Source organism: Heteronotia binoei, chromosome 8 (assembly GCF_032191835.1).
Source record: "Heteronotia binoei isolate CCM8104 ecotype False Entrance Well chromosome 8, APGP_CSIRO_Hbin_v1, whole genome shotgun sequence".
Taxonomy (NCBI): Eukaryota; Metazoa; Chordata; class Lepidosauria; order Squamata; family Gekkonidae; genus Heteronotia; species Heteronotia binoei.
In genome coordinates, this window is record NC_083230.1 from 51,062,162 (window position 1) to 51,078,251 (window position 16,090).

General features: G+C 44.2%; 1 protein-coding gene across 2 annotated transcripts in view; it reads left to right on the forward strand.

Annotated features, from left to right (window-relative positions):
- The window catches only part of TPH2 (tryptophan hydroxylase 2), a 142,627-nt gene that overhangs the window by 56,342 nt on the left and 70,195 nt on the right, over positions 1-16,090 (forward strand). For both annotated transcript variants that reach the window (XM_060244561.1, XM_060244560.1), the window contains 2 exons: positions 45-241; positions 4,580-4,715. In XM_060244561.1, the coding sequence (XP_060100544.1) occupies positions 45-241; positions 4,580-4,715 (333 nt within the window). The remainder of the gene's footprint in view (positions 1-44; positions 242-4,579; positions 4,716-16,090) is intronic.

Genomic DNA, 16,090 nt, shown 5'->3' on the forward strand with positions numbered 1-16,090 from the left:
ATAGATGTGCTTATTTTTTATGTGTTTGTCCATTCTTTTCTCAGTGGCCAACCAATCCCTCGAGTGGAGTATACACCTGAAGAAATAAAAACGTGGGGTACTGTGTTCAGAGAACTTGCTAAACTGTATCCTACTCACGCTTGTAGAGAGTATTTAAAAAATTTTCCTTTGCTGACCAAATACTGTGGCTATAGAGAGGATAATGTCCCTCAACTGGAAGATGTTTCAATGTTTCTTAAAGGTAAGAGTCATTTAGCTTAATGAAGGGCTCAAACTGGGATCTGATTTAGACTTCATTTCCATTAATTAGATTATGTCCACTGATTTGGGTCAAGCTGTTGCACAACAGCTCTGAAGAGATTGTTACTGGTTTTAGGACCGTTTATAAATCCTGAGCACTTTTTAAAATTTGAATGTCCAGGACATTTCATATTTTTGTGCAGGACATTAAGCAAGAGGTCTGCAATAAATGATACGGATGGGATATAAAAACATGATTCTCCCTGTGCTAGGGAAACATAGTCAGAGCTCCTTTCACACACTACCAAGGGTTGATTTATATGTGCCTGTGTGTCCTGGTTCATGCACACACTGAGGGCCAGTGCTGACTTAGTGTGATGGATGAGTGATGTGAGCCCATTCCCTTCCCCTTGTAGGAAATTTCCGGTGTGTTCCGAGTCTCTGTGCTTGGCTGAAATGCCATTCAGGTAACTTATCCCCCTTAAAATGGGAGCTGAATATAAACAAAACTGCTGTTAAATGAAGTGTGTATGTGGAGGCCTGAATCATTTTCATCATTGATGGGAAAATTGATGGGTTTGCTTCACCACCTAAGCAACCCAGATATTTACTTGGGGTGACACAATGAAAGAGGGCAAAATGCTACTTGCTCCCAGCCAGTGTGAAGAGGAGGTGATGGGTCTTGCTTCAGAAACCTAACCCAGTTGGGATCACATGAGCAGCTGCTTCCAACTGACTTTCCCTGGAGTATAACTGAGCTAGAAGTTTGCTTACCTTAGTACTGAGCATGTAAGGCACTTTGGAGTCCAAATACTCCAATTAGTTTGCTCCAAGCTGAGAATGTTGTCTGTGTCCCATTTCGTCACTGGTCTTCTGAGAAGCTGGGGAGGGATTTCCTTGTTCCATTTTAGCCCTCCCAAATGGCTGGCCTTGCCTGCCTCTCAGCTGAGGGCCAGGCTGAGAGGGTGCCAACCAATACTTCCTCTATGCTTCAGGGTCTTGTGAGCAAAAAATTCTACTTTGTGAGCTTCTGGCATTAAAGTTGTGAGCTACTGCATAAATTAGTTTGCTATGGGGCCATTTTCCCTGAGCTAAAAGAAAAACGTATCAAGCTAAAAAACTGCAAGTTAGCTCACATTAGATAGCTTAGAGGGGACACTGGTGCCAACTTCTATTTTTTGTCTGCGTAGGCAAAATAAAAGAGGTGCTGGAAATATAGATGGGAATGGGAATGCTCTCCAGAGGGCAACATTGAGCTTCTTTGTCCCATAGCATCACTGAACACTTTCAGACAGCACCCCTCCTCTTTTTAGAGTCAACAGTCACCTTTTCGAGACATCATGTGGGTGGATTACAATTTCTAGTAAGGGTAAAAACCCTTCACTGAAGCCTCTGTCTCATCTCTGGGCTGCAATTACTGTGGAATACCAATCTGGTTTCTTTTCTGAAGAAAATAAATTTATAACCCAAGATGACAAGGCAGAAGCTGCTCCCCCTTGCCCTGATCCCTTAGTTCAAATCTACTGGAGGGCTCCCACTTGTTCCATTGGCCTGTGTTCTGTTCCTGGGCTTGTCGGCTACAAGGCAGTTATTAGTGCTTCCTTTTGTAGTGATTCTGAAAGGCTGTATTTCTAACAATGTTTAACTTAGGGAGAAAATACTGTTTTTTCCCCCTTCCCCTGCTGCAAGTGCAACAAAGTCATGGTGAAGTATACTCCCAAACACTCAAGGAAGATTTTCAATTGAAAACAAACTATAGTGTGTAGATTGAAAGGCTAACCTGCCCCAGCTCCCTGTGTCTTTCTTTCTTCTGCTTTTATGGCTGCCAGCACTTAATGTTAATTGACTTGCTGCTCTTTGAGCCTGGTCATATCTTTCAAAGGGACCTCCTGTACCATTTTCTTGGTCCTGGAGGAATGGCGCAGAAGTAGGATTCCTTTTTTTTTCTTTTCTTGAAGCTAGAAAAAGCACTTTAAGTTCAAAGGTATTCTTGCAGCCCAAAGACAACAGTAATAATTGGGGGGTGGAGGGAGGAGAATAAAGGACTAAGTTTCAATCATTTTATAGTAAACAGTGACTAATGAGACAAAAAAACTTGGGAAAGTACCAGCCTGTTCAAAGTCCCTGAAAGTTTAAAGCAACTCTGTGGAGAGACATTACTGATCAAAGGATACTTTCTTGAGAACATTTAATAATAGTCACATGGCCCAACCAGATGTGACATTTTACACATATACCCTTACAAGAGTGCCAGTGTGGTGTAGTGGTTAAGAGTATTGAATTAGAATTTGGGAAGCCTTCTGCCATGATAGCTTGCTGGGTGACCTGTGGCCAGTCACACACCCTCAGTCTAATCTAACTCATAGGGTCACTGTGAGGATAAAATGCTGAAAGGGAGAATTTTGTAAACCATTTTGGTTCCCCACTGAGAAGAATAATGTGGTATAAACAGGGATTTTTTTGTTGAAAAAGCTCAACAGGAACTCGTTAGCATATTAAGCCACATCCTGACATCACTGTAAGTGTAGTCATCCTGCCACTAATGATTACTAACAGTAGAGAAAATAAACAGAATCAGGTGAGTGTAAGTAACTTTGTAAACAGATGGGTGTTATGCAGCAACATCCCCCACCCCCATCCCAACACAGATGTTCACTAGCAGTACACTTTCTTGAGATAGAACTCTTTCTCTTCTTTCTTTCTTCCCTTTCCAGCACTTCATACCTGCTCCAAGTGGAGAGGTTGGGGAAAGGAGGAGCCTGTAGCTGCCTTCCAGGGCTATTTTTGAGCCAGAGCACTGGCCAAGCCAGTGTTCCTGTGTATTCTTGCACTGTGTTCCTGAGTGTTGCTGCTCAGAAAAAGCCCTGGGTGGAAATGAAGTAAATAAAGTTGTAGTTGTAAATGCCACTGCTGCTGTTGGATGTATGCACACAATTTTAGAGTTGAGATGGCAAGGACTTCCTCCATTGCTTGCTAAGTCCTCACTTGGCAATCCAGAGATGTCTTCTGTTTCCCCGCTCTTGCTATGCAATCTGAGAAGGGGTGGTGTTTGTGGGTGTGCTGCTACTAACTGGTGGTGGCATCCTTTACATGTGTAAAATTTTGTATCTAGTTAGGTTCTTTAAATGTCACAAACTTCTACAGAACGTTATTGAGAAACTTTTTTTATGTACAGACAAAAAGACTGTATATAATTTCAAGGCTGCAAACCACAGTTGGCTTTTAATTGTTTCCCAGTAAGTTGTCCTCAATATAGCATTTATTATGCATCCATCATTGAAGAAGCTCAGAATTTTCCCATTCACTTATTCATTCCTTAGTCTCTGTGAGGCAGATTAGTCTGAAAGAAGATGGCTGGCTCATTTATTTAAGCATTTACATTGTACCCAAATTAACTCAAAACAACACAAATAAACAATAACAAGCAAGCAACCACTGAATGTGTTTTGCACCACTCCTGGACTCTGCCTGGCCTGTTTGAAAAGAAGAAGAAGATGATATTGGATTTATATCCCACTCTGTACTCTGAATCTCAGAGTCTCAGAGCAGTCACAATCTCCTTTACCTTCCCCCCCCCTCACACAACAGACACCCTATAAAGTAGGTGGGGCTGAGGGAGCTCTTGCAGCAGCTGCCCTTTTAAGGACAACTCCTACAAGAGCTATGGCTGACCCAAGGCCATTCCAGTATCTGCAAGTGGAGGAATGGGGAATCAAAACCGGTTCTCCTAGATAAGAGTCCATGCACTTAAACACTACACCAAACTGGCTCTCACAAGCTCAGAGAAAATAGGCCAAGAGCCGTTTGGATCTTGCTTCTGGCCACACCTAAGATTTACAGAGTGCCTGAAATTAGAATGGAAAAGCCAATCCTTAGTTAAGATGTTCCTCCTGCACCCCAAAAGGAAAAGTGATTATTATCACCACCTTGCATAATGCAACAGGGAGTCATGGTCAGTCACATCACATTTTTATGTACCCACATGATATATATAGTATGAGGTTGTATGTTTTTTGTGTGCACATGCTGACAGTATTATAGGTACTCTAAATACAAGGTATTTTGTTCACATGCACACAAATTATATCAAATTGCCCCGCAAGCTCTTCTTGTTTTTAATGATTTCAGTACTCTTTTTGCAGCTAGCAACCTAGTGAACTGGTTATTTGTCTGGGAGATTCATAGTTGATGCTAACCGTGTGTGATCTTTTTATTTGATTTGATTTCTATCCCGCCCTTCCCGCTGAACTATTACATAATAATTTGGTACAAATATACCTTGCATTTCCTATTGACTGTAATGTACAGTCACTTACTTTTGAACTGCCTTCTACTTCAGAAAGGTCTGGCTTCGTAGTAAGACCAGTTGCTGGATATTTGTCACCTCGAGACTTCTTAGCAGGCCTTGCCTATAGAGTTTTCCACTGTACCCAATATATACGTCATGGATCAGATCCCCTCTACACTCCAGAACCGTAAGTATCTTGATCTAAATTTTTGTGTGTGTGTAAAATAGCAGCCCAATAAATGTAAACAGTTCACTCCAGAATAATTTTCATTAAATTCTGTAGAAGCATATTTTTTACTTGAACCCAGGTGAATTTTTCACCTTTCAGTTCTGGAAACAATGTTTTTCTTACTTAATCCCTCCTGGTAAGCATAAATTCCACATAACTGTGTCATGTTAGAGTCCAGTGGTAGCTTTATTGGTCTTAAGAGTGCCACTGGAGTCAAGCTTTGTTTTGCTGCTTCAGACCAACACAGCTACCCACCTGAATCTGTGTCATGTTAGTTCTTTTTCCCCCCATTAGATGTTGCTAGATACTGCTAGTCTCAAACACATCTGTTTATTGAGGAAAGTTCTACTAGCAATTTTACAGGAATACATCTCTGTTAGGCTGGCAATCCTTGTATTAATTCTTCCATATTTACTCATTGTTCTGAATGTGCATGAGATGTAAATTCAGGTTTGCCTAATATTGTTCTGTGTTCCTATGGAAGACTTTCATGTGTGAGAGTTGCCTTTTGGTAAAAATAACTAAGGGGTTTTTCTGACTGCAGCTGCCTTTCATATTTTCATGTATATTGTACTACTTTTGATGATTGTGCTATTGATGGGATCAGTTCAGACTTCACCTCTTGGGTTCCCTCTGTTTCATTTCATTTGCAGGGTTTTTTTGCACAGGCACTGGTGTTTGAACATTTCAACAGCCTTGTTCACTGTTTGTCTTACATGAGAGTAGCCCCATTTACTCTTATGTAAAGCACAGTAGGCATGAAAGATAATTTATTTGTTCAATTACTTGGCCCTGACATTTTAAAACTGAAAACATTAAAAGAATGTAACAAAAAGAAGAAGGGTTTTCACAACTGAGTAGAAAGATGCAAAGGGTGAAGAGATGATCTGGTAGATTTTACATGACAGTAGCATCATTGGCTTCAATAGTATGTCTGCTGTTGTGTAAAGCAAGAGGGGGACATGATCACAGATTTCTCAGGCTAGAGAGTGAGGCAGAGAAAAGAGACTAAACCAACCAAACCAGAAACACACACTCACAAGGCGGAGCAAAGAGAAAGGTGCCCCCAATGAGAATGACTATTTGTTTCAATGCAGTCATCTTCCAATACTGGCTTCTGGTTGAGTACTGTGTCAGATTCAAGGTACTGGTTATGACTTTTAAGGCCTTGAGTGATCTGGGACCAATGTAGCTACAAGACTACAGCTATGTCCATGGAAGAGCATTATGCTCTACTGGTCAAAAATTGCTGGTGATCCCTGGCCCTAAAGAGGTCTGGCTGTCCTTGACATGGGCCAGAACTTTTTCAGTCCTGGCCCCAACCTGGTGTCCTCTCTACTGAACCCCCCCCCCACACAAATTCAGGATTTTTTTTTAAAAAAATTCAGGATTTCCAGATGCTGAGGAGGTGTGTGACTCAAATATTTCCTACCACTTTAACAGTGGTAGCTTTTTTGAGCTGCTCTGAGGCTGTGTGAGGATGGGGTGAGTATAGGATGGGGATGAGTGGCAGATGTTTGTATGTGGAAGGGTTTTTTGGGTCTATTTCAGGGGCATCTCTGAGTTGCTATGTCCATGGAAGAGCATTGTGCTCTACTGGTCGAAACTTACTGGTGATCCCTAGCCCAAAAGAGGTCTGGCTGTCCTCGACAAGGGCCTGGACTTTTTCAGACCTGGCCCCAACCTGGTGTCCTCTCTATTGGACCCCCCCCCCAAAAAAAATTCAGGATTTCAAAAAAAAATTCAGGATTTCCTCCGCTAGAGGACACCAGGGTCCTGCAAGATCTTCTACAGTTCCACGAGGCCAGTAAGGCAGAAGTGTTCTGCCAGGCTTACGAATTAAGAACAGTAACAGTTGCTGAGCTGGCCCCTCTCTCCTCCGCCCCGATAGTGGGTAGCATCCGGAAATCTGGTGTAGCATCCGGAAATCTGGATTAGAAAAATTTTACTAGAACACTATTGGGGTTTACAATTGTTTTTCATTTAACTGGTTTTATCAATTTTTTCTTAAGTATTTTTATCCATTGTTGTTCATTGCCCAGAGCCTAGCACTAGCTGGGATGAGGCAATTCATTAAGTCAAATCAATCAAATCAAATCAATCAAATTATCACAAACATTTCAGCACTGGAATGCATATTTTTTAAAAAGCACCCAAACCCACCCACTCTTGTGGGTGGGTTTTGGTGAGCGGTTGTGCCAGAAGTCATCAAAGTGAAAAACTTAGTTCCGAATACAACCAGAGGTTTTGTTGAAAATACATTTCACTTTGAAAAAAAAGTACAGAAGAAACCAATTTTATTAGGAACAGAGGAAAAATGGGGAAGAAATGAGACAACCATGGAATGTTTATGAAGTTGTCTGAACACAAGAAAAAAGCACACTAACACTGGGTAATGAAAGTAGATTTTTAAGGCAATATGAAAGTCTTTTGAAAAATGGTCTTTTAAACTCATACTAAGACACTTGAAGTTCTGGCTATTGCTTTTTCAGTCTGAGAGCACATTTCCTCTAGTGCTTTTTTGTGGGCTGGTTGAACAAGAATTGTACATTAGTATGATCTTTTATCATGCTCTGATCTGGAGGCCTTTGTGTTGCTGCTTTAGGGAGACCACAACTGTGTGCTGCTGTACTCCTAGAATATGTTTGTCTTCTGGAACAGGGTTAGCATTGGTTGTAAGTCTGTTTATTTGCAATGCAAGAACATGCCATACAAGGAATAAGATAATTCCTCTGTTTGACTGATATGGTTCATAGTTTACAGCAGTCGGGGGAGTGAAGATTTGGTAGTATTGTTGGTCTAGTATGCTCTTAAATCAACCTTTCTCCAGGAGCCTCAAGGTGGCAGGCAACAACACTGCAAGATAGGTGAGACATTGAGAGTGGATAAAGGCCACCCAATGGGCTATATGACAGAATGGGGATTTAAACCCAACTCTCCCAGATCCTAGTCCAAAACTATATGTAACCATCACACCACATTGGATCTCTTATTGTTTGTGTGTTTATTGACTCAATAAAAGAAGCCATGGCCCTCAGTTTCAAAGACCTGGGCAAGGCTATTCATGCTAGGACATTTTGGAGGTCATTAATTCACAGGGTCATCATAAATTGGAAGTAACTTGATGGCACTTAACATGTACATACACTCTAGTCTGCCTTTCTCATTGGGACTCAAAGCAGATTAAACATAATGAGTCAATACAATCAACAAGATGGGACTTTTCATTGCATATCATTTATTGAATTTCTGTGTTGCCCTCCCCCACAAGTGGGCTCAGGGCAGGCTACAACAGGATAAGAACAATAAAAACAATTCCAGTTAATCCAATTAAAATCCCCGTAGCATAGCAAGATAGCCAAATAACAATTTAACAAAAGCTTCCAGATGAGCCCTGTATGCATGCCCGGATGGATCAGAGTGTTGGGCAGGTGGGTATCAGTCACCACCAGGATGACAATGATAAAAAGAAGTGGGGTGGAGAAGGGGAGGCTGATATAAATGGACACCCACCACCTCAACCAGGGGTCTGGTGGAACTACACCTTGTTACAAGCCTTTCAGAAATGTAATAAATCCTGCAGGGCCCTGATCCAGAGCTGTAAAGGTCCTGACCCTGGTCAAGGCTAAGCAGATGTCTTTGGGGCTGGGGACCACCAGAAGATGCTGTTCCAAAGAGCATTAGGCTGTCTGGGGAACATATGGGGAAAGATGATCCTGCAGATATGTTGACCCCAGACCGCATAGGGCTTTCAGTAAGCAATGAGCTGCAGAACCAACCAGAGATCTAAAAAGAGAAACTGAAGCAAAACATGTTAACATGACACATTAAATGATGCAAAATTACATAGTAGGATCCGACTTACAGCAGATTATACAGAATAATATGGAAGAAGAAGTAGATTTATACCTCGCCCTTCTCTCTAAATCAGAGTCTCAGAGCGGCTTACAATCTCCTTTACCTTCCTCCCCCACAACAGACACCTTGTGAGGTGGGTGGGGCTGAGAGGGCTCTCACAGCCCTTTCAAGGACAACGTTTATGAGAGCTATGGCTGACTCAAGGCCATTTCAGCAGTTACAAGTGGAGGAGTTGTCAAGCATGCAGTTTTCAATGACGAGTCAAGTGGATACAAAACTACGTTTATTGATAGACTGATATGCTCTTTGGTACAGGTTCTTGAGAGTGATGCCAGAAATACATTGCTACATTACTTTTAAGACATACTTCAAAGGATTCCCAAAGGTGGGGGCGAGCAGTGCGCTCTAACACATAAACTATCATAAATGTCTACATTCTCACAATGTTATCAGTATCTTGTCCTTGCTTTCCCCAGATGTCTCACACTCCTGGACAGGAATGTATGGGAAGGTGTTGACTATTCTTTCTCAAGTTAGTTTCGTTTCTCTCTATTCTACTTCACAAGCAATAAAGCAAGAAGGGGGAGGGGGAAAGAATAACAGAGCTAACATACCTTGGTCCCCCATGATATTTCATAGACCAGCTTTATGGGGGACCCTAAAACAATTAATTACCAGTGGAATTCTACCATGCTTGACAGGAATGGGGAATCAAACCCGGTTCTCCCAGATAGGAGTTTGCACAGTTAACCACTACACCAAATTGGCTCTCTAATAACAGTCCCTAATAATTTGTCCAAGTAAATTCATGAATAATTTTGTACAGTGCTACCCTATTGGATGTGTAGCAAAATCTATTGAATAATTCACTTTTGCATAGTTTGCAGAAAGCCAGGAGAGTGGGAGCCTTCCTGATCTCAGGCAGACCATTCACAAAGGTGGGCACAATGGAGAAGGTGGTTGCTGATTTTGTTCATTTGAAGCTTGGGACTTGTAGAATGTCCTGCTCAGATGGTCAAAGCTGCTGGGGGCAGAGCATAGAAGGAGAGACAGTCCCATAGAAATGAGGGTCCAAGGCCATGAAGGGCTTTGTATGTGAAAACTAACACTTTAAATTGAGACTGGTAACTGATGGGTAGTCAGTGGAGTGACTGCAGAATGGGAGTAATATGCATGCTCTATATAGCTCTGGAAAATAGCTGAGTTGTGGCATTCTGCACTAAATGGAGTTTCTGAACTGATTTTGAGGAGAGACCAATGTACAGTGCATTACAGTAGTCTAGTCTTGATGTCACAGTGTCATAGATCCAGGTGGCCAGGTCAGTCATGGTAAGAGGCCATTTTTCAAGCTAGGTTGATAGAAAGTCTTTTTTTTTTGCAACTTCATTAACTTCCAGCAATAATGTTGTGTCCAGTATATCCTGAGGCTCTTAAATGAGTCAGCAAGGGTCAGCTGAACCTGTGGGGAGCATAATGTCCTTCAGCACCTCTGCCTTTCCAACCCGCATTACTTCTGTCTTTCCAGGATTTTGTTTCAATTTCTTAGCCATTTAAACATAGCAGCCAGGCAGCTATTTAGGACCTCTACTGCATCCCAACAAGATCTGAAGAGCCAGTTTGGTGTAGTGGTTATGTGTGGACTCTTATCTGGGAGAACCACGTTTGATTCCCCATTCCTCCACTTGCAGGTGCTGGAATGGCCTTGGGTCAGCCATAGCTCTTGTAGGGGTAGTCCTTGAAAGGGCAGCTGCTGTAAGAGCTCTCTCAGCCCCACCTACCTCACAGGGTGTCTGTTGTGGAGGGGGGGAAGGTAAAAGAGATTGTGACTGCTCTGAGACTTTGAGATTCAGAATATAGAGCGGGATATAAATCCAATATCTTCTTATCTTGAATAAGGATGTATATAACTATTTATCATCTGCATATTGATGTCAGCCCCCAAACTACAACTGATTTGGCCTAGGGGCTTTATATAAAGATCACGGGGAATAGGACTGTACCTGTGGGCCCCACCATATAGGTCCCACACTGATGATAACTGATCTTCAATGGCAATTCTTTCTATATGATCCATAAGGAATTATTTAAAACATGCACAACCTATGCACAACCTCTGATGCCTACTTCTGCCTCCAGGCACTTTAACAAAATGGCATAGTCTGATGTGTCAAAGACAGTAGTTAAACCTAGTAGGAGTAGCAAAGAGGCCTGACTTTTGTGGGACATGAAGGCTGTCTCTAGTATCTTCTGATATATTTTATATTAACCAGGGAACTTAGAAATACATTTAGTCTTTGCATTAATCCCTTATATTTAGTTTTTTCTGTTCCCCTGCCTGAAATCGAAACTAACTCTCACAGGCACATTCCTTTATTTCTTATCTAGTAGGTGATGCCAAATAACTCTAGGTAGCGGTAATTGTTTGGGTATTTCTACATCACAAGGCCTAGCAGCTCTGATACACCGTGATTTAGCAGGGAAGGGAGGAGAGAGCAGAAGGCCAGAAGACATTGGCATCTCTTTGAGGTGCCCATTTATTACACTATAGGGAAAAATTTACAACAGACTATGGATCCTTAGGTGTTATGACAACTGGCACGAGCAGGCCTGGATAGTAGGCATATGGCCTTGGCTGGCCAACACTCCTTCCTCCCTGTTGATATTCAGAGTAACTTTATTGTCTTGATAAGTGCCAAACAAGATCTATGAGTTCCCAGTCATGTAAACAATTGCTAATTTTTGTAGGACAACCCCAGAGTGGGGTCCAGCTGATGGAGCTTTGCCAAGTCAAATGACCTTATGTACCTGTTGACTAATTATGTATGCTTTATATTCATCTAGGATTGCCAAGTCCAATTCAAGAAATATCTGGGGACTTTGGGGGTGGAGACAGGAGAAAGGGTTTGTCAAGCATAATTGAACTTCAAAGGAAGTTCTGGCTATCACATTTAAAGGGTCTGCATACCTTTTAAATGCCTTCCCTCCATTGGAAATAATGAAGGATAGGGGCACCTTCTTTTGGGGCTCATAGAATTGGATCCTCTGGTCTAATCTTTTTGAAACATGGAAGACGTTTTGAGGATAGTCAACGGATGCAATGCTTTAAATTTGGTGCCTCTACCTCAAAAAAACAGCCCCCCTGAGCCCCAGATACCTTCTGATCAATTCTCCATTATACCCTATAGGAATCAGTCTCCATAGGGAATAATGAAGTACCCAGCACACATTTCCCTCCCCGCCCCTTTCTGATGACCCTGAAGTGGGGGGAGGGCCTCCACACCAGGAGATCCCCTGACAGCACCTGGGGATTGTGCAACCCACAAAAAGCAACATGGATAGTGGAGCAGGTTACAAACAGGCTAAGGCTTATAACTTAATAACATAATAATAATTACGAACAGGCTAAGGTTTATAACTGGTGGTCTCCTCAGGTGATAAAAAAGGGTCACTTGGGTGGATGGCTGGTCTGATTTGGAGACTTCAGAGGGAGAGGAGTCCTTGGCCTCCTCAGGGGATGAGGGCACTTTAGGCCATGTGTATGGGTTGAGGAATCCTAGGCCCAGAAGTTCTTTTTTACAAAAACACCCGCCGAAAGGCAGGAAGAGGATGTAGCTTGTCTTTACATCCTCTTGTCTTTACATCCTCTTACAGAACAGCAAAAACGTGTTCTGAACTTGGGGTTGAGATTTGTTCCCACACCACATTATGATGCCTTTCAAACCCAATTAGATGTGCTTAAGCTAATTAGGCAGTTGAAATTAAAGGATTTTTTTTCGGTCTGGAAGAGAACCAGACCGCATATCACTTTGTGTGCCTAGCTGTACAACTGAACATAGGAGCATCTGTGGAAAACTGCATCATTAGAATCTTGACCTGCACCCAAATGATAAGGAATTCTGGACATTGATTTGTCTCTTAAATGACTGTGGATGGGGCCACTGATGTTCCTTATTTTGTACCAATAATTTGTATTAACTGTGTATAATTGTGCCATTACTAATTTGTAAGTAAATTTGTATTTTGTAAATGATAGGAGGCTGGTCTTCGTGGAGGTTTTTACCTATTTTCCCTGATTGCACCTGGAGATTGGCAACTTTAGAATAATAGAATCATAGAGTTAGAAGGAACCTCCAAGGCCATCTGCACAATGAGGAAACCCACAAATATTTACCCTAAATTCCCAGGATCTTCATCACTGTCAGATGGCCATCTAGTCTCTGTTTAAAAACCTCCAAGGAAAAAGAGCCCACCACCTCCCAAGGAAGCTTGTTCCACTGAGGAATTGCTCTAATGGTCAGGAAGTTCTTCCTAATGGTGAGCCAGAAACTCTTCTGATTTAATTTCAACTCATTGGTTTTGGTCCTACCTTCAGGGGCCACAGAAAACAATTCCACACCATCCTCTATATGACAGCCCTTCAAGTACTTGAAGATGGTGATCATATCACCTCTCAGCCACCTCCTCTCCAGGCTAAACATCCCCAACTCCTTCAACCTTTCCTCATAGGACCCCTCACCATCTTCGTCGCCATCCTCTGGACCCGTTCCAGCTTGTTTATCTCCTTCTTAAAATGTGGTTCCCAAAACTGAACACAACACTCCAGGTGAGGTCTTACCAGAGCAGAGTAAAGCGATACTATCACATCACATGATCTGGACACTATACTTCTGTTGATATAGCCCAAAATTGCATTTGCCTTTTTAGCCACCGCATCACACTGTTGACTCATGTTCAGCGTATGGTCCACTAAGACTCCTAGATCCTTTTTGCGCATACTATTGCTAAGACAAGTCTCCCTCATCCTAGAACCATGCATTGAATTTTTCCTACCAAAATGCAGAACTTTACATTTATCCCTGTTAAAGTTCATTTTATTGGTTTTAGCCCAGTTTTCCAGCTTGTCAAGGTCATCCTGTATCCTGTTTCTGTCTTCTACTGTACTTGCAACCCCTTCCAAATCGCGGGGAACTGCAGCTTCGACAAGCTGGATGAAGCCCTGAGGGATCGCTTCGTCTGGGGCCTCCAAGACGAAAGACTGGAGCAAAAGCTCTTTGCAAAGGAAGAGCTCACCCTCCAATTCACCTTCAATGAAGTCACCGCGTTTGAGAGAGCAACCAAAGCTTACAACAACCCGCAAGTGGAAGCCATCCACCAGGAGGAGATGGCTCCGGGCAACCCAGAGGAGGAGGAGGCAAACCAGCTATGTCGCCAACCAGGAATGGGGCCGAGAGCACCCACTCGGCCACGAGTGACAGAGAGACCAGCCAACACCAAGTGCTCCAGCTGTAGGGATCCACACGAGTGCCGGGACTGCCCCTATCACAACGTGGACTGCAGGAACTGCGGAAGAGTGGGCCACATAGCACGGGCTTGCCGGGCCAAGGCCACCCGCAGACGCCAATCCAACAACCACGACTCAACTGATGCCTACTCGACTGCATTGACTAGCCTGCAGGTAATGAACTTGCCCCTCACCACCCCAGATAAGGTCAGGGTGTCGGTCCTAATCGAGGGTGCTCCATGCCTAATGGAGCTGGACTCGGGCTCCTCCATCTCCATAATTTCGGAGGAGTTTCTAAGAAAACTGTCCCCGTGGCCGGCCCCGACTGCGACTGGCGGACTTCATACTGCAGGACTTCCAAAAAAACCCTGTACAGATTTTGGGTTGGGCCACTGTAAGGGTAGAGTTTAAGAACTTTAAGGGCAAGCTGGACATTCTCATGGTCAAACGCCAGCTCACCACATCACTGGGGCTGGCCTGGTTTTGACTGCTGGGTATTCAAATAGTGGGGGTGCAGCAGATGTGAACGCAAAATTTTGAGCACGTGTGCCAGGAATTCCCGGAAGTGTCTGATGGGTCCCTAGGGTGCTACAAGGGGCCTCCCATCACCTTATCCAGGCGAGTTTCGTTCGCTCTTAAACCAAAAATAGAAGCGGAGCTGGACCGCCTCACGGCCCAGGGAGTGCTAGAACCAGTATCCTATGCTGCATGGGAAACACCCATAGTCACTCCAGTGAAACCAAATGGAGATGTGTGCATATGCGCTGATTACAAGTGCACAATAAATAAGGCACTTCAGGACAACCCATACCCCGTTCCGGTGGTCAGCCATGTACTGGCAGCCCTAGCAGGCTCTAAGGTTTTGGGGAAACTGGACTTGGCCCAGGCGTACCAGCAACTCCTGGTGGACGCCGAGACAGCAGAAGCCCAGACCATTGTGTCTCACAGGGAAGCTTTTCGGGTGCGGTGGTTGCAATTTGGGGTTAGTGTGGCTCCGGGGATTTTTCAGAGCATAATGGATGCTCTTCTCAAAGGGATCCTCGGAGTGCAACCGTTTTTTGATGACGTTTTGATCGCTGCTCTGGAGTTCAGCAGGAGTTCAGCAGCCGTCTGCGTGAGGTACTCCGATGTTTCCAGGCAGCGGGACTTAAAGTAAAGCGGGAGAAGTGTTCCCTCGGGGTGTCGAGGGTAGAGTTCTTGGGGTTTGCAGTAGATGCCGCGGGAATCCACCCGATGGCCAACAAGACCAGGGCTATTGTCCACGCCCTGGCCCCCACGTGCAAGATGAAGTTACAAAGTTTCTTGGGATTATTAAATTTTTATCATTCATTTTTTCCCCACAAAGCGGCCATCACAGAACCCCTTCATAGGCTCCTTGATAAAAACGCCCCGTGGGTCTGGGAAAAGAAGCAGGCCGCCGCTTTTCAGGCAGTCAAGGACCTCCTAGTTTCCAATGATGTGCTCCACCATTTTGACGAAACCTTACCAGTGATTCTGGCTTGCGATGCTTCCCTGTACGGGGTGGGCGCCGTTCTGGGGCACCAACTCCCGGACGGGAGGGAGGTTCCCATGGCCTATTATTCGAGGACCCTGACCCCTGCGGAGTGCAACTATGCCCAGATAGACAAGGAGGCCTTGGCAATAGTGGTGGGTGTGCATAAATTCAACGACTACCTGTACGGTAGGCGTTTCACAATTGCCACGGACCATAAGCCGCTACTGGGCCTCCTCGCCCCAGACTGCCAGACACCACAAATTCTGTCACAGCACAGAACCAGTTCTTCAACTCGTACACATATGCCCTGGTCCACCGCCCCAGCAAAGCTATGGGATACGCAGACTCCCTCAGCCGCCTGCTGCTGCCCTCTATGGACCCAGATCCCGCCCCCTCCCACCATGTGATGCTTATAGAGACTCTACCAGAGAGGCCCCTCCACGCCGCCGAGGTAGCTAGGGCCACGGGTAGAGACCGCATCCTTGCACGTGATTTAGACTGGGTGGGAAGGGGGTGGCCCACGGGCAAACTGGATGCAGAATTCAGGGCATTTGCATCACGCAGAGAAGAACTGTCCATGCACAAGGGATGCCTTCTCTGGGGTAGCAGGGTGGTGGTCCCCCCCCCCCCCCCCATTGCAGAAGCAAGTGCTGGAAGCCCTACATGAAACACACCCGGGGATAGTGTGCATGAAGGCCC